At 43.5% G+C, this 16,960-nt stretch overlaps 2 protein-coding genes across 3 annotated transcripts in view; one reads left to right on the top strand and one right to left on the bottom strand.

Moving 5' to 3' along the window:
- LOC103385727 (ubiquitin-like modifier-activating enzyme 1) overlaps positions 1-3,466 on the bottom strand; it is a 22,671-nt gene extending 19,205 nt beyond the window's left edge. The window contains 8 exon segments of the mRNA XM_025060038.1: positions 524-766; positions 858-952; positions 1,295-1,424; positions 1,509-1,599; positions 1,686-1,792; positions 2,070-2,204; positions 2,561-2,729; positions 2,802-3,466. Of these exon segments, the coding sequence (XP_024915806.1) occupies positions 524-766; positions 858-952; positions 1,295-1,424; positions 1,509-1,599; positions 1,686-1,792; positions 2,070-2,204; positions 2,561-2,729; positions 2,802-2,848 (1,017 nt within the window). The 5' untranslated portion in view covers positions 2,849-3,466.
- Positions 3,467-3,754: 288 nt separating this feature from the next.
- On the top strand, positions 3,755-16,954 carry LOC103385716 (macrophage-stimulating protein receptor-like). 2 transcript variants are annotated; one of them, XM_008319680.3, is made up of 21 exons: positions 3,755-5,675; positions 6,323-7,621; positions 9,739-9,915; positions 10,378-10,497; positions 10,605-10,775; positions 11,000-11,166; positions 11,576-11,705; positions 11,800-11,936; positions 12,026-12,214; positions 12,577-12,685; positions 12,862-13,080; positions 13,224-13,370; positions 13,680-13,836; positions 13,945-14,019; positions 14,542-14,748; positions 14,831-14,911; positions 15,009-15,190; positions 15,333-15,442; positions 15,846-16,011; positions 16,087-16,223; positions 16,531-16,954. In XM_008319680.3, exons 2-21 carry the CDS (start codon positions 6,407-6,409, stop codon positions 16,760-16,762), a joined length of 4,128 nt encoding a protein of 1,375 aa, XP_008317902.1. In that variant the 5' UTR covers positions 3,755-5,675; positions 6,323-6,406; the 3' UTR covers positions 16,763-16,954. The 2 variants fall into 2 exon arrangements, with proteins under 2 accessions (XP_008317902.1, XP_008317901.1); XM_008319679.3 differs by having other exon boundaries at positions 3,756-5,675; positions 13,945-14,034.
- The last annotated feature ends 6 nt before the right edge of the window (positions 16,955-16,960 follow it).

The following is a 16,960-nucleotide window of genomic DNA, read 5'->3' as shown; positions in this document are numbered from 1 at the left end:
TGGCAGAGTTAAAGATGCTAAGATTCTCTTTAGGAGTGACAAGAATGGACAGGATCAGGAATGAGGTCATTAGAGGGACAACACAGACAGGAGGGTTAGGAGAAAAAGCTAGAGAAGCCAGATTGAGATGGTTTGGACATGTGCAGAGGAGGGACAGTGGATACATTGGTAGAAGAATGTTAGAGATGGAGCTACCAGGTAGGAGAAAGAGAGGAAGATCAAAGAGGAGATATATGGATACAGTGAGGGAGGACATGCAGATAGTTGGAGTCAGAGGAGGAGATGCAGAGAACAGGGAGAGATGGAAATCAATGATTCACTGTAGCAACTACTGAAAAAAGTTGAAAAAAAAATTTCAAAAAACAATTTTTCAAGAAAAATTTCAGAAAAAAAATTTCAAAAAAAATTAAAGAAAAAAAAAATTTCAAAAAACAATTTTCAAGAAAAAAATTTTCAAAACAATTTTTTTTTCAAAAATTTTTTGTCGTATTGATTCAAAAAAAAATTTCAATCAATAATTTGCTGTAGCAACTCCTGAAAAAAAGAGGGACAAAGCCGAAAGAAAAAGAAGAATTTCAGCAGTGAAGACTACTGGACAGTTCCGGGCGTCACCAACCTCGGAGCGAATCCCTGGGAGACGTTGATGTTTCTTCACGAAGTCGTGAAGAGCCTGAAAGGCCAAGTGCAGGGTTTCGTGTCTCGACCATTTCACGTAGTCAATCGTGGTCAAAGGTTTGAAATCCAGCAGAGCTTCACGAAGAGGTTTCTGTAAAAATGAAACGCAGACATTTAATCATCCGATAGAAATGTTTCCAGTTTTTTTTTTTTTTGACAGATCAGTTGGAGTTGGAGCTCACAAAGCTGAGTCGGCGCGACTGTTTGACCTCCGTGACCGTCCCACTGTGTCCGAACACTGACGACGACGTGACTCCGATGCTGAAGGAGTGAGGGCCTGTGGGTAAACAAGGTAGAATAAATAATCTGGTCTATAGGTGGCACTGTAACATGTAGAATGTTTCATGTTGAAGCACCACTGAAGAGAGCAGTGACACCATGTTGTTTCACTGTGACATTTGACACAGAAATCAGCCACACATTTGGTCCATCTAAAAGCCCGGGAGCCACAGGTTGCACACACCTGCAGTGCACTGTAAAATGTGTGTAATTTTCCATTTACCCTGAATGAACTTCTCTAAATTCTTCAGGGAAGTTTGGAGATTTTCAAGGTGGAGTTCATCATAAATTAAACTACCGGTAAATGGAACTGGAATGATCCTAACGCAGCGACACTAACTGAGGTATGTGATGTGAACAGGTCCCTGGTTGTTGAGCTCCGTTGTTCCCTGAACATCAGAGAAAGAAACCATGGCTTCATCAGGGAGTCCGTGCTTCTCATCGGTGTAGACCACCATTCCCGACGTTCCCTGGGATAAAAAATGAGTAGGGAATTTATTTAATGTAATGAAAATATATACTGTATATATTTTTAAAAACACCCCCGACCCTACCTTGGTGACGTTCTGTACTGCTGCGGACACCGGAGCTTCTCCGTCCTGGTCCAGGACCTGGAACTCCTCCCCAAAGTCACAGAACAACTGTCTGGAAATGAATTCTGTTTCTCAGAACTGGACGTTGACCTCATGGAGTTCTGACACTTTTGGTTTTTGGTTTTTTTTCCCACTTACCCACAGAGTCCTTTAGTGTCGGCGACAATAAACCGTATCCCACGCGAATGGCAGAAATCACCGAAGAGTTTCTGATCGTCCAGCGAGGAGTCGGTCAGAACGACCACCTGAAAGTTTTAAACAAGGGTTCGTTTAGAGAATATCGATATCGATATCGTCCAAACACTTAATTTCCGACTCCAATATCAACCGACGCAGTGGTGCCCTGGTGGTTGAGGACGTGAAGTGCGGCCCGTTCACTAAGGTGATGGGTTAATGCAGTGTTTATCAATTATTTTCTGCCATGCCCCCCCTAGAGGACAGAAGCGGTCGGGCGATAATAACTAAACTGTAACAGTGGAGTTCATTTGATGAAAACTTTTACAAAACATTATTTTCAAGGACCTGGAACTGGAGCAGCAGGTCCTCGTCCACTGGTTCAGTGTACTCTGACACGCGCACGTGTGGGTTCAGGGTGGACAGCTGTCGGCGGGAATACGTCGCTCTGTTCAGACCGAGGTCGGACTCCTTCAGGAAAAACTGCAAGAAAACAAACAAAAAAACCCCAACTTTATCTAAAAGATTTATCATGATTTTATTGAACGAATGTGACAGAATTTTCTTTATCAAAATGAAACTCTTGACGGTGAAGTTGTTTTAATGTCAAATCTGTAATAAAACACACAAACGTATCACTTTAATTCCATTTAAATGTGAATATTTCTATCATCCAAAAAAAACCCTGTTATTTCCTAATGTCAAACATTTCCTGACTCACATCAAACTGTTCATTCCAGTCATTTTAAACGAGTCACGTGACTAAAATGACAGCATCACAGATGCGTCCCTTCAGGAGTTTCTGTTTGTAAACAGGTGTCAGTACCAGGTGTCAGTACCTGTGAGGACAAGTCCGTCCACGTCGTGAGGCCTTGGTCCTGGACCGTGACGGACTTCACTCCAGACAGGATCACATTCTTGGCTATTTCCACTCCCAGACCACCGAGGCCGGATATGAGGACGTCGGCTGTGGCCATCCTCTCCATGGCGTCATGACCCAGGACGTACCTGCGGAGACCAGGTGAGTCTGTGTGTCGGCCACAACATTACTGGTCTGTAACGAACCATGACGTCACTTACAGTTGTCTGGAATAGAATCCTTCATCGATTTCACCAGGGTTCGACATGACGATGACCTTGCAGAAATCCAACACAGTATATCCAGTATAAACAGGACAAAGTGACGTCAGCAGTGAAAGGTACCAACGGTTCTGTACCGGAGAGAGACCGAAAGAACCGAAAGAACCGAAAGAACTTCACGAACTGACAGACAAGGACGAGTCAGAGCTTTGAATGAAAATATTTCACTTTCGTTTCTGGTGTTGGTAGTTGAAGCATGAGATTGTTTTCAAACTGGCCACTAGATGGCGACAAATGAGTGTATCATAAAGAGGGTTTTTTTCAACTGTAAAATCTGACAAATTTGGATTTCCTGGTCAAGGTGAACGTTGTGGAATTATAATTATATATTAGTAGACTCAATAAGGAATAATAGTAACTTTCGATCAAGAACAGGTAGGATTTTTGTTGAATTTCGGGTGAAAATGTGATTAATTTCAACACAACTTATTGTCGTATTTATATAGTGAAATACAATTCAATGCTAATGGCAGCGATTTTCACCTTTTTTTAGCCTCGTTTTTCTTTTCCTAACAATATTATGGCAACAATCTAGTCGTAAAAAAGTAAGCCACAGGGTGGCGCTAATGGTGTTTATTAATTGGTGCCTATGATTTCTGCAGCACCTATAACTTTAATAAGTGTAAATAAATAATACTTATCTTGAAAAAGTTTCAATATTATTTTTTGTTTCATCATGGACTTTTGTACTTGTTCGTATTTATTCGTTTCATCATGGACTTTTGTACTTGTTCATATTTATTGTTTAAGTGTTTCCATGGCGACCAAGAATTATACATTCCATTTAAAAAATATTTTCATGTTAAATGTATTTATTGCTTCTTTAAAGTCAACTTAATGAATAGACAAAATAATAATGAGTTTATCAGAAGTTCTTTTATTTTTTTTATCAAATGCTCGTGGAAAACATTCATTCATACAAATCATTTCCTTTTGTTGAGAAACAGGAAGAGATAAAAAAAGAACAGTGTCTCGTTGTTCAAATATACAGTTATAAAAACACTGTTTGTTGTCTGTAGAATTTAATGTAGATGTTATTAACACCCAGTGTAAGGAGTTGTGGTTTTTTATTTCATTTCCTTGATGTTATCTTTTCATTGATTTATTTTTTCTGTCACTGACTCTGATCATCAGATGTTTGTGTTTCCCACTGCTGCCATTTTTAAACTGGCGTAGATTCATTATTCACACTAAAAACATGTTTAATACCTTATATATTAGAAACACTTTTTCCTTTAATCATTTATTTTGGTTTTTTTTCACCCTAAAGTGACAGTAATACAAACTGTCAATATAAAAACATTGATTTGTGAAGTAGTTGTTGATGCAGTAGCTGTGTGTGTGTGTGTGTGTGTGTGTGTGTGTGTGAGGACTCAGGTTGACCTGCGATGACCTCAGCTTCATTTTGCCCCCGTGTGGTTCATTTACCGGAGGCCGTTTTCAGTAAACCTCCCCACACACAGCTGTAGGCAAAGAAAAACATCTTCATGTTTGTAGGTTTGTTTACAGGAGGACAAGTGAAGGACACGAGGACACAGTGTCTCCATCACAGAAAAAAGAAAATCAAAAAGCTTATATAATATGTACTGTGTTCATTGTAATTTTTTATTTGTATTTGTGGTTCTGGAGTCACAGGTCGCTGACCTCTGACCTAAGACTTGGTGGTTACTTTATTTAACATCATATATAGATCAGTGTTGAACTCTAATCCTGTTTCTGGCTCATAAAATTCACATTTTACTCTCCATTTGTTTTCATCACGGCTTTAAACGTGTTTAATCGAGTGGAAAGTGAAAAAACATTCCACTCGTCGCTGCCTGGTCACTGGTTCAAGAGTCATTTCATACCTAATCCAACAACAATGTGATTTTGGCCAAACTCCCGGACGATACACGTCAACTTCGGTTACACTGTTTCGTTTTTCCACGGAACTTCGTCCGGTAACGCCTCGGTGAACTCGGAGCTCCGGTGTGTCTGTGGACCGGAAACGACGTGTGTGTTGTTTGTTTATTTATTTATTTATTTATTCCATCTTTTCTCTCCTCTTCTTTTTTTGAAGTGCCAGATTTCGCAACCGTGTCATACTTCCTTTTTGCGGGCGCGGCCTGACGTGACGGCGCCCACTTTAGGACTAACTCTGTCAAGTTAGAACGAAACAGCTCACTTCCGGTTTTTGTATCGTCAAATTAAGTCATACAGTCTTCGTTTCATTAAACCGCCGTAGACACAGGTTAGACTTAATTGTTTTAATAATGGGCTTCAAAATATTCATTTTATTTATTACATCATAAACTTACTACATAAAACCTGTGGCGACACTGTTCAGTTTATGTTTCTACTTTGTCACTTTTTTTAATTCTAAAAGTTTAAAAAATAAGAAAATTATGTTTAAACGTGTGATTTGTTGTTTATATATTTGATTTGTTGTAAGAGAGTAAATAAAGACACACTGGAAGCATTCAGAAATAAAGTTAATTATTTTGTAGTAGCCTTGATGAGCTGTTGTATATAAAATTTTAAACCGTTTTATATGATTTGACATATGAAATGGTTTTTAAAAAAACCCAGAAACGAAACGTTTCCTCCACTCGTGTTCATATCAACTATTACGCGGCTTTTATTTTGAAGGCGACAGTGATATCCCGTTTTCCAGCCACAGTAACTGACGCCGTCGAGGATGGTTCAGTGTCAGTCAGTGTAAGTGTATGTCAGTGACACTCCAGCTGTGTCAGGTGAGTGAGTGGACCGACTGTGGGGACGTCACGGACCGGACTTTTACAGCCACCGGAAGAACTCAGCACCGTGGACGGTGCGGTGAGTGGACTTTGTTTAAATCAAACTGGGGCTGGTCTGCATTTATGAATGACTTCACATTGATTTACCTCTTCAGATGTTTGTCACACTACATGATATATTCTCATTGAGCTAACTTTTACGTAACTCCTAACTTACCGGAGACCAGTACGGACCGGATTTATACCCTGTTTTTTTCTCTCCTATATATATATATATTTATATATTTTTTTTTCTTTACTTTTTGACATTACTCTTAGTTGAACCTGTGTTTCCCCGGGACTGGTCCGTGTGTCCTGAACATTTCCACAGTTGCACCACAGGTTGCAGCATGTCACGTCCTGCCCTCAGTAGGTTGTATCCAGTCTTCACAAGCTGTTTTTTTTTTTTTTTTTTTTTTATTACCTCCTGAGCTTTAGGTTTTTATGGCAGTTCTGTTACCGAGTGTTTACGTCAGTTTAGGACGACAGTTGATTTATCTTCAGACATTTCTGTCTGCATTACAGATGAGTCGACTGTCCTCAGTGAAGACCACATCAAAACTCTGCTAGAATGTTTTAAAGTCTGTGCTCCTGTAAAATCTCAACATTCCTTGTCTGTCTGTCTCTCTGTCCGTCTGTCTGTCTGTCCGTCTGTCCGTCTGTCTGTCCGTCTGTCCTCCCTGGCAGTGCTCCAGCTGGCGATCCAGAATGTTCTACTCCAGAGAAGTGTCTCACAGGTAGCGTTCAACCACGGTGGGCTGTGACGTGGAGATGGTCACCTGGGCTGCTTTGCTGACAGTATGCATGTTGATACGAACACACGTGGCCCGGGGGCAGCACGCGTGTCCGACCGCTCCTCGCCGGCCGGTGGATTTCACCGTCAGATACTCCCTGCCTTACTTCCAGTCAGAGAAACCCGTGCAGAACCTGGTGGTTCACTGGGACCAGCACCAACCGGAGGTGTATGTTGGCAGTCAGAATGTGATCGAGGCGGTGAACTATTCTTTGGACAAGAAATGGGAAGTAAGAACCGGACCCGTCGACAGCCCGGACTGCGAGACCTGCTGGGTGTGTAACGTTGACACGGATCCCGAGGATCTGCTGGACACGGACAACGAGGTCCTGCTCTTGGATCCCGCTGAATATCTTCTGCCGTACCTGTACATCTGCGGCAGCACTCAACACGGCATCTGTCACTTCGTGGACGTTACGGCTGAGAAACCTGAGCCTCAGTGTTTATTTAAGAAGGAGCAGAACTCGGCCACCGACTGTCCAGACTGTCTGGCCAGTCCGTCCGGCACCGAGGCCATCATCGTGGAGCAGGGAGCCACCTCCTTGTTTTTTGTTGCAGCGTCTGTGGATGAAACTGTGGCGCAGAAGTATCCCAGGAGGTCCATCTCGGTAATGAGGCCACTTTCCACCGAAGATGGCTTCCACATGGTCACTAATGGGCTGACGGTGCTGCCCGCGCTGCAGAACTCCTACAGGATTAATTACATCTACAGCTTTTCCACCAAAGACTACGTCTACTTCCTGTCGCTGCAGAGAGAAGATCCGTTCAGGAGCAACTCGGCCTTCCAGACCCGCCTGGGCCGACTGCCCGTGTTGATCCCCGAGGTGTGGATGTACAGGGAGGTGGTGCTAGAGTGCAAGTTCGAACCCAAGCGCAGGAGGCGGCGGCGGCGGCGGCGAGAGGGTTTCAAAGACATCGTGTACAACGGGCTGCAGGCGGCGTACTTCGGCCGAGCGGGGACGGACTTGGCCGAGGAGCTGGGGGTCGACGAGAGGGAAGACATTCTGTACGGAGTGTTTGCAGAAGTGGACAAGAACGGTCGACCCGGGAGGAACTCGGCCGTGTGCGCGTTCCCTATGAACAAAGTGAACCTGGCCATCGACAGTGGCGTGGAGGCGTGCTGTCGCTCCGGCAGCGAGCAGCTGTCCAGAGGGTTGTGTCACTTCCAGCTGTGTGAGAGCTGCCCTCATGAGGTGAGTGGCTCTGTCTGTCTGTCTGTGTGTGTGTGTGTGTGTGTGTGTGTGTGTTGTACTCAGTGGAGCCTAAGAATAGTACAAAGTCCCATCTGTCCAGACAGGAAGTGACAAATACAGAAAAACAAATGTGTGTAAAAGGCCACGTCGTTCATCATTAAACTTATAGTTTTATATTACATTGACCTGAGTAAATCTGCACGGCTGAGTGTGTGTGTGTGTGTGTGTGTGTGTGTGAGTACACCAGGTACCAAACCTGGGAGAGGTGGGTGAGTCAGACGTGTGACCTACACTGACACGTCATTTCCCACTGAGCGTAAACCTTCTTATTTGTTCCAGTTATAACACGTCTTTTTTTGGGGTTTGTATTTTCTACCGCGGTTCAGTGTGTGTGTGTATGTCACTGAGCAGCGTCTGCCTCCTCTTCCTCCTCCTCCTCTTCTTCCTCCTCCTGCTCTGAGTGAAGGCTCAAACGTTGAATCCTCGTCCGTTCTCTCCGCACTTGTGGACAAATAATAAAGGTGTGGTCGTCTGCTTTCACGCTGCTCAGTTCTGTGCAGGAATGTGTGCCAACAAACACAAAGTTATAAATCCTGCTGATAAAAAGGTGGAATTCAGGGAGGAGGGGGGGGGGCAAAGGGTCAGTATCACTGCGCACCTGGCTGGAACACAGGCTTCAGTCTGGGATTAAATGGATGTGAAGTTGGAGGAATAATAATTAATAACACACTCATTAATGTAATTGTTAGTTAGAAATGGTTTGATGGAGTCACTGTGGTCTGTGGTTCATCAACAAACGTCTTCTGATCGGATTCTACTGCCTTCGCTGTCGTGAACGACTGATTTTCTGGTTTTGTTTTGGTTCCAGTTTCTTGTGTAGACGTAATCAACCTACAAAAAAAAAAACCCCTCTCTTTAATTTTCTGTCTGAGTGAGAGAGAAAACACCTGGTTTATTTTGTTTACTGTGGGTTTATAAAAATAATAATAATAATATGGAGATCCACTGTAGCGCCCTCTGTAGGGGAGAGCTCGTTCTGAGGGAGTAAAAACTGAAGTTAAAGTTGATGATACTTTTACGATCCTGTCACTTCGGTGATAAGAAAAAACTGAAGTTAAAGTTGATGATACTTTTACGCTCAGTGAAAAACACTTTCCCACAATGTGTTCAAATGTCGTCACCTGTACTGACTGATCATTGGATGAACTGTGGCGTAAAAAGGTGTTCAAAAAGAATATTCTGATCAGTTTGACCTGATCGTGATCTAACCCTGATCTAAATCATCTCTGGAGCGTCCTCAAAGTTTACAGTACCAACGGTGTTCCCTGTGGTATTTTCCCCCCCCCCAACCACCCCACCTCTTTATTTAAACAAGGCCAATAACATTATGACCATGAAGTTCCAGCTCTGTCTGATCCTAAATGACTAAATGACACCAACATCAGTAAAAACTCTCTTCAGGAAAAATTCAGGTTTTTTTTTTACTAAGTTTTTTCATTTCTAACCAAACCTGTTTTGTTCTGTAGGGCGTCGTTCTAGTCGCACGTCTGTTCTTCACATTTGGAAATGTTTAGATCAACACTTCAGCTTTAGTGTTTCTTTCTTTTTTTTTCTTCTTTTTTCTTTTTTTTACAGCTCTAAACTTCCGTTGATGCTTTTACAAGTAGCGGCTACAACTCAGCGCTAGGTTTTTATGGGTGTTAGCAGCTCAGCACACGACGCCGCTCAGAGTTCCTGAAAACAAATCTGTGTGAGTTCAGAAATAATATCAAGAAAAGAAGGCAGTGTTGGTTGAAGGGTTCCCTTCTCTGTAACTCAGAGACACGGCTGTGTGTCCGTGCTCTGTGTTCAACATATGGAGCCGCAGCCGCAGCTGTTTTTACGATCCTGGACCTTTTATATCCTGTTGTTATGACTGGAGGTGCAGCTCAGAGCACTTCCTCCCTAAATGGATTTAACCAAGTTTCCTCGCACATTTTCTTTTTCTTTTTTTTTTTTTTTTTCTGCCGTCTACCTTTTTACACCCCAGGGTGTTCTCATCATTAACCCTGTGTGTGCTGGAGTCATGAAATGTAAAATACATGACAACATTTTTTTTTTTTTTTTTTTTTGCCCAGAGCTCGGAGGGTAACGACACGTGCACGGCCCAGCCCACCCTGGTGTCGCAGCCGTACTACAGGGTGGATCTGTTCAACAGACAGATGACAGACGTCCTGTTCACGGCTGTCCTGGTGACCATCACAGGGAGCCACACCCTGGGCCACTTTGGTACTTCAGATGGACGAATACTGCAGGTACGTTAAAAAGTCTCTCTCTAATTACTCCAAGTCTGATCACTGTTCAAATACTGCTGTGCAAAGTACGTGAAGGAAAGTATTTATTACCAACAATAAAACAATATTAAACTGTATATCAGGCACAGACACAGCGATGAAAACACATATATAAATGCTCTGTTCAGCTGGTTCACTCCTACCTGCAGAGGGCGCTGTAATATTCTCCCTTGATTTTGATTCTCTCCTGCGGACATTTCCCGTTTGGGGCCAGTACTGCAGTATTTTTGAACCTTTAATTTTACCTTCACGGTTTTCTCAGTGCTGTTCCAACAAAATTTAAAACCCTACGTACCACTAGAGGGAGCCCAAGTACCACCTTTGATAGACATTCCATGGTTTCACAACCACTGCCTAAGCCGTTATATGTGTTAATTTCTTATATATATATTTGACTAAAAAAAAAACTTCTCACCATCGCAGGTGATTCTTACCGTGCAAGAACCTGTGGTTTTTGCGAACTACTCTCTGGGGGAGACGGCGGTGTCGAGGACCGCAGCTGTGTATCCAGAAGATTCACTTCTCTTTGTGGTTGAAAATAAGGTAAAAAAACATGGTTTCATACGAGGTAAACCATCTCCTCATTTATTCTTTTTTTTTTTTCTATTTGTGATTTACCAGATGTTCTCTTGATCTCCTCCCTCATGTAGATGTTTAGAGTGCCCTCTGCAGGTCCAGGGTGTGCACACTTTATAACATGCTCGGCGTGTTTGACAGCACCACGCTTCATGAGCTGTGGGTGGTGTTCAGGGATCTGCTCCAGGCAGCATGAGTGCACTTCACAGTGGAACAAGGACTCTTGTGCACCGATCATAACAGAGGTACATCCACCGCTAGCTGCGGCTAACTGTAGCTAATTATGTAACGCAACGCATGAGAGCTATGTTTAGACAGAACCGTTTCAGTCACTGATGCGTAGAGACCTGACGTCTTGATTTATTACTGGGTCACAACCGACGTGATGAGAATTGTCACACATTTGTATTGATTTTGAATCAATTCACGATAATATGGTTACGTTTTAATTTTTTTTTGTTATCTTCAGTTCTTCCCTCAAACGGCCCCTGTGGGTGGTGAGACAGAAGTTACCTTGTGTGGCTGGGAGTTTCAGTCTCCTCTGAGTTCTGCTGTCGTTAGTGGTGAAACCCACACCATCACAGTGGGTTCTGGGAATGTGTGCACGATCCAGCCTAAGAAGAGCAGCAGAGGAGTGTAAGTAGCACCGAGTACCGTATTCTCTGGAGTATAAGTCGCACCTTTCTTCATCCTTTGGCTGGGTTAGCGACTGATACTCAGGTCCATGTACTTATACATTAAAATATATAGTTTATTTTCACACTGACAGCCACTAGAGGGCACTGCTGCGACGTATAGTCAGGAAAGTAGGTCATCACAACAGAAACACATTTTCTGTCGTATTTATAAATGTTTATTTTATCTCATCATGTTTTATCCACTCATCCTTTCTGATAAATCTCTAGATTTTCTGATTTGTTTTTTATGTAACTGACACTGATTATTGTATAATTAAAAAAAACTATTTTTCACCTAGAAATGTGTTTTTAGATTTTTATTTTAAGTTTTTCCAGAGCTTGCGTTATCATGTTGTTTTTAATTCTAGGTTAGTGTGTAAAATTCTGGAAAAAAGTCCACAACAGAACCTCAACATCACACTGGAAGTTCATGAGAAGAAGGCGGGGGGGGCCTACACCATCGACGGCGTGGCACGCAGCAACGGATTCTCCTTCGTGGTGAGAATAACCTGAAATATGACAGGAGGAGGTGGAATTATTAAACCTGACTCCGAGGTGGAATATAATATTTTTTTCTGTTGTTTTGAATCAGGAACCGAGTATAACAGAGATCAGTCCTGACTTTGGGCCACTGTTCGGAGGAACAACGGTAAATCTGACGGGCCGGTTCCTGAACTCAGGCGTACGGAGAGACGTCTTCTTCGCTAACAACAAGTGTAGCATTCAGAGGTGAGAGAGTCCAGCGGACGTCCTTAAATGGACGTAGACTTTTCTTCCAACTTTCCTGTTTGTTAAAACACGATTTGTATTAAACACAGCGTGTCTGAAGGGTCTGAAGGGGGCGCTACCCTGTCCTCGATCATCTGCCGCACGGCGTCTGCAACAAAAATAGAGTCGGTTCCTGTGGAAGTCGTTATCGACGGCTTTCGGGTGACCACCTCCAAGACGTTCTCCTACAGAAAGAACCCGGTGATAAACACTGTCCAACCAAACTGCAGCTTCAGGAGGTAGGAAGATGTGATGATCCGATACCAATGTGTACAGTATCGGTATCAGGATCAGTCCTTCAACTACAGATTCTGCGACTCTACTTCTTCCTTTCCCTGAAACATAAAAAATAGTTCAGTTTTTGTAAATAACAAGTAACGATGATGTTAAAGCTCCGCTCACTTTCTGTTCCAGACTATAAGTTGCGACTTATACTGAGGTGTGAGTTATATATTAAAATATACAATTTTCACACTGACAGCCGCTAGAGGGCACTCTAGCTGGCTGGTGCAACTTATACTCTGGAGTGACTTATAGTCTGGAAAATACGGTAACTATTTGTTGTGTATGTTTTTGTTTGTTTTTTTCATTTGACTTGCAGTGGCTCCAAACTGGTCATACAAGGTCAAAATCTTGACTCCGCCCACAAAGTAGTTGTCCAGTACACGCCCAGAAACCCGTTAAATACGTTGACACAATCATTTGGACACGTAAGTCAAATCCGATTCTTTTCAAAATTGTAATAAAAAATGTTGACCAGATGAGTTTGATTCTTTTTGTTGTTGTAGCCATGATGCTAAAGAAGACACAGATTTTCACTTTTCCTTTGATTTCTCTGTGAAGCCGATGCATTTCTGTCAATAATTTTACGTCATTATTTTTGAAGGAGTGCAGCGGCAGCAGAAACGCCACACACATGGAGTGCTGGGCTCCGGCTTTTGAAGAGGAAAAATCCGACTCTGGAGAGATTTCCATTCACATGGATGGAAGGAACAATCTGTGGAAGAAGCGTTTTGACTACTATCCAGACGCCAACGTCATTCCCTTTGAAAATGATGAAAGGAAATTACTTCTAAAAACAGGAGAGACCGAAGTTTCTCTGCACGTACGTTTGCATAATTCTGTTTCACCTCACGTTTCGTTACAGCGTTCGCCATCAGGACCTGGAACAAAGTCCAGGCCTTTTCCAAATCCTCTCCCAAACCTGGAGCTGGTGTAGATAATTGAACCTTTGACCTTCTCTCACAGCACAGCAAACTGAACACGGTGAGTTCGTGCATGAAGATCACCATGACCATCGACGGCGTGTACTGTAACGTCCAGGTTCTGTCCAACGAGCTGACCTGCAGGATCCCTAAAGGACTGGTCATCCCCAGTGAGGGTTCACCTGTCCAGGTAAAGTACCGACTACTAAGATACAGTAGTACTTCATCACTGTACATGAAAAAGTATTTTATAAAAATAAAGTAAAACCTGAAATGTGTTGTTGGGTCGAGAAGGTTCTGGAAAATAATCAGAATAATTTCACTCATTCACTATTAAACATTAAGTTGGATGACGTTAGAGCACATTTTTAAGTGGTTAGTCGCCTGGTTAGTCGCCTGCCTTACAGTCAAACAACATAAAGATGGTTCGAGTCCCAGGGTTTTTTTTTTATTAGAACCACAGTTTGACCCCCAGCTCTGACCTCTTCCACTGTTGCAGGTGTTTGTCAACGGGGAGGCGTACGATGTGGGAACCGTAGCCTATCACAACAACACCACTGTGATCGTGGGCATCGTGCTGGGCATCATCGCCGCCCTGGTCCTCGGTGCCGGTCTGGCTCTGGTCGCGATGTTCCAGCTGAAGAAGAAGAAAACAGGTGAGTACTGAAAAATCCAGCACTGACTCAGGTGGAGGGAACTGGTACTGCGGTGCAGTGGTTTGTGTGGACGCCTCATCACTGCACGTTCCGACTGTGTCCCTACAGCCATCATAGAGAACCGCCTGTCCACATTGTTGTCCCGGAGTCGCATGTCCTCCGCCAGGGAGTTGTCACCAACAGGTGATTATCGACGAGGTATGACACCAGAGGGCGGTAAATGTTTGAATTGAACAATCAGAATAAGATACTAATGCATTTCAAGGCTTTTTAACCGTGAACCTGAAGTCAGTTAAATGTGGATGTCCGATAATAACAGCCGACCGATATTAGCATAATTATGTAATATCTGTAAGAATCATTACGAGATTTTTCTCCGCTAATGAAAACCTGATAACGCAATCTCTGGGTGCCCTAAAACAAGATTTGGGGGAAAAACAGCTGTATGTGAAAGTGAAAGCCACTAGGTGGCAGCATTGCAGCTCATTTTATTACATACATTATCACTGCTTTAATTTCAAGGACCAGTTGACACTTCCTTAATCACCACTGCCCCGCGATATTGGTATCGGTTGATATCGGAATCGGACATTAACGTTTGGACAATATCGGAATATCGGATATTGGCAAAAAGTTAATATCGCACATCCCTACAGCTACGACCATTACAGCTTGTGATTTCTTAGTTTTTGACTTGTTTTCCAGACGTGTCGTATCAAACATCCGGTTCGGGGGGAATGGCCTTCCAGGGGCTGCTGTACACGGCCAGCGCCGATCATCTGGCCATGCCTTTGGTGTCACGAGACAACATGTCCGTGGTCAGTCTGAGCTCAGATCTGCTGGAGGAGGTGAAGGACGTGCTGATCCCTGCTGAGATGCTCAGGATTGAGTACGCCCAGATCATAGGCAAAGGTGCGACTCCGTCCTCGCTTCTTCCTCACGTCCTTCCTTTCTTCACGTCCTCCCTAAAAGTCCTTGACGTCTGTGTTTCCAGGTCACTTTGGGACAGTTTATCATGGACACTTGATAGACAGCAAAAAGCAGGAGATCCACTGTGCTGTGAAGTCACTGAACAGTGAGTACTGAGCCACATTCACCATAGAAACCAACCAGGTTTCCACTGGTTTCTACTGAGTGAAAAAGTCCTGGTCTGATGTCTGTGTTTGACCCAGGGATCACAGACATGGGGGAGGTGGACCAGTTCCTCAGAGAAGGCATCATCATGAAGGGTTTCCACCATCCCAACATCCTCTCTCTGCTGGGCATCATGCTGCCTAAAGAAGGGCTCCCTCTAGTGGTGCTACCGTATATGAAGCACGGCGATGTGCGTCATTTTATCCGTTCAGAGAAAAGGGTAAATTACCCGCAGAGAGTGATCACCGCAGCTATTTGCTTTGTCATCTGGGTTTTTCTTTTAATAATTGATAACAATCCACCACGAGATGGATGATCGCATCATTCTGTTCTTTGATTATCTCTCTTTCTATTCCCCGTAGAACCCAACAGTGAAAGATCTGATTGGGTTTGGACTCCAGGTTGCCCGGGGCATGGAGTATTTAGCCCAGAAAAAGTTTGTCCACAGAGACCTGGCTGCTCGGAACTGCATGTGAGTGAAGACTGAGGTTTTCCTTTCAATTCAACTTCCACTTTATTAAAGTATTTCCTGGACCATAAGTCGCACCTGAGTATGAGTCGCACCAGCCAAAGGATGATAAAAATCTGACTTACAGGAGTAGCAGATACTGGTAAACAAGCCTAGAGTGCCCTCTAGTGGCTGTTAATGTAAAAATAACAAACATGTGAAATTATATATTTACGGTAAATATATAAGTCGTACCTAAATATAAGTCGCAAACCCAGACAAAGGATGAAGAAAAAGAAAAGGTGCGACTTATTGTCCGGAAAATTAGTTCGGAGAATAAGTTATCTGATGTTTAACACTGTGTGTTCTATCGCAAATATCTGTTCAGAAACGTTGACTCGTTCATTCGTTTGTTTTCCGTTTTTAGGCTGGACGAAACCTTCACCGTTAAAGTGGCTGATTTCGGCATGGCGAGGGACATCTACGACAAGGAATACTACAGCATCCAGGATCAGAGACGGGTCAAGCTGCCAGTCAAGTGGATGGCGATAGAAAGTCTGCAGACTCAGAAGTTCACGACCAAGTCAGACGTGGTGAGTTCAGTTTGGCGTCACACGAACCTCAGCTTTGTAACTTCACTCCACGTCAACGATCGTCTTGTCCTTCAGTGGTCGTACGGCATCTTACTGTGGGAGCTGTTAACCAGAGGAGCCAGTCCGTATCCGGAGGTCGACCCGTATGACATCACTCACTACCTGTTGAAGGGCCGTCGCCTCCCGCAGCCCCAGTTTTGTCCTGACGGCCTGTAAGACGCACGAACACAACACGCAGCCAATATCACACGCCCTCTTCACTGAAAACAAATATATGACACTTAGTCTATATATATATATATATGTATATATATATACACCATAGTATATATATTATATATACACTATATTGTATATATATTTACATTTATATTCACATATATAAATATAAAACTAGAATTAATAGTAATTCATTATAATTAATCTAATTATTTCTTCAGTTTATGATCATATGTAGCTGTTATTTCTGTCTGTCCATCATCTGTATATATTTATATATATATATTTACCCCCCCACAGGTACACAGTCATGTTGGCGTGTTGGGACCCGGAGCCGGAGTGCAGACCCTCGTTCCACAGCCTGGTGACCGAGGTCCAGCACATCCTGTCCTGTCTGGAGGGAGAACACTACATCAGTCTGAAGGTGACCTACGTCAACCTGGACCACAAGAGACCCTACCCTTCTCTGACCGGGTCTGCGGATGAGGCCGAGGCCTCGGACACTGACACAGACGTTCGTGCGGCCAGCTGAGGCCTGTGGCTCCGTGACGGGATCAGCGCGCCTCTGCACCGGGGATCGAACCTCCAAACGGCGGCTGTGGAGAGTGAGGACGCTGTAGGTACGACAAACTCTTCACTGAGTTCACTGCACACGGGAACTTCCCCAGTCTGGGTACAACGTTACGTTGGTAGAGTTGCCGAGACAACAGTGGAGGGGAGCGTGGGGGGG

The sequence above is a fragment of the Cynoglossus semilaevis genome, chromosome 11 (genome assembly GCF_000523025.1).
Source record: "Cynoglossus semilaevis isolate Cse_v1.0 chromosome 11, Cse_v1.0, whole genome shotgun sequence".
NCBI lineage: Eukaryota > Metazoa > Chordata > Actinopteri > Pleuronectiformes > Cynoglossidae > Cynoglossus > Cynoglossus semilaevis.
The sequence above is the reverse complement of the archived record's forward strand: the minus strand, read 5'-3'. Positions and strand labels throughout refer to the sequence as shown.

Bases quoted from the DNA above. Each gene is read 5' to 3' on its own strand.
- LOC103385716 (XM_008319679.3), top strand. From the start codon at position 6,407: ATGGTCACCTGGGCTGCTTTGCTGACAGTATGCATGTTGATACGAACA. The intron at 7,622-9,738 runs GTGAGTGGCTCT...TTTTTTGCCCAG, and splicing joins GTGAGAGCTGCCCTCATGAG to AGCTCGGAGGGTAACGACAC. The intron at 13,371-13,679 runs GTAAAGTACCGA...CCACTGTTGCAG, and splicing joins GTGAGGGTTCACCTGTCCAG to GTGTTTGTCAACGGGGAGGC.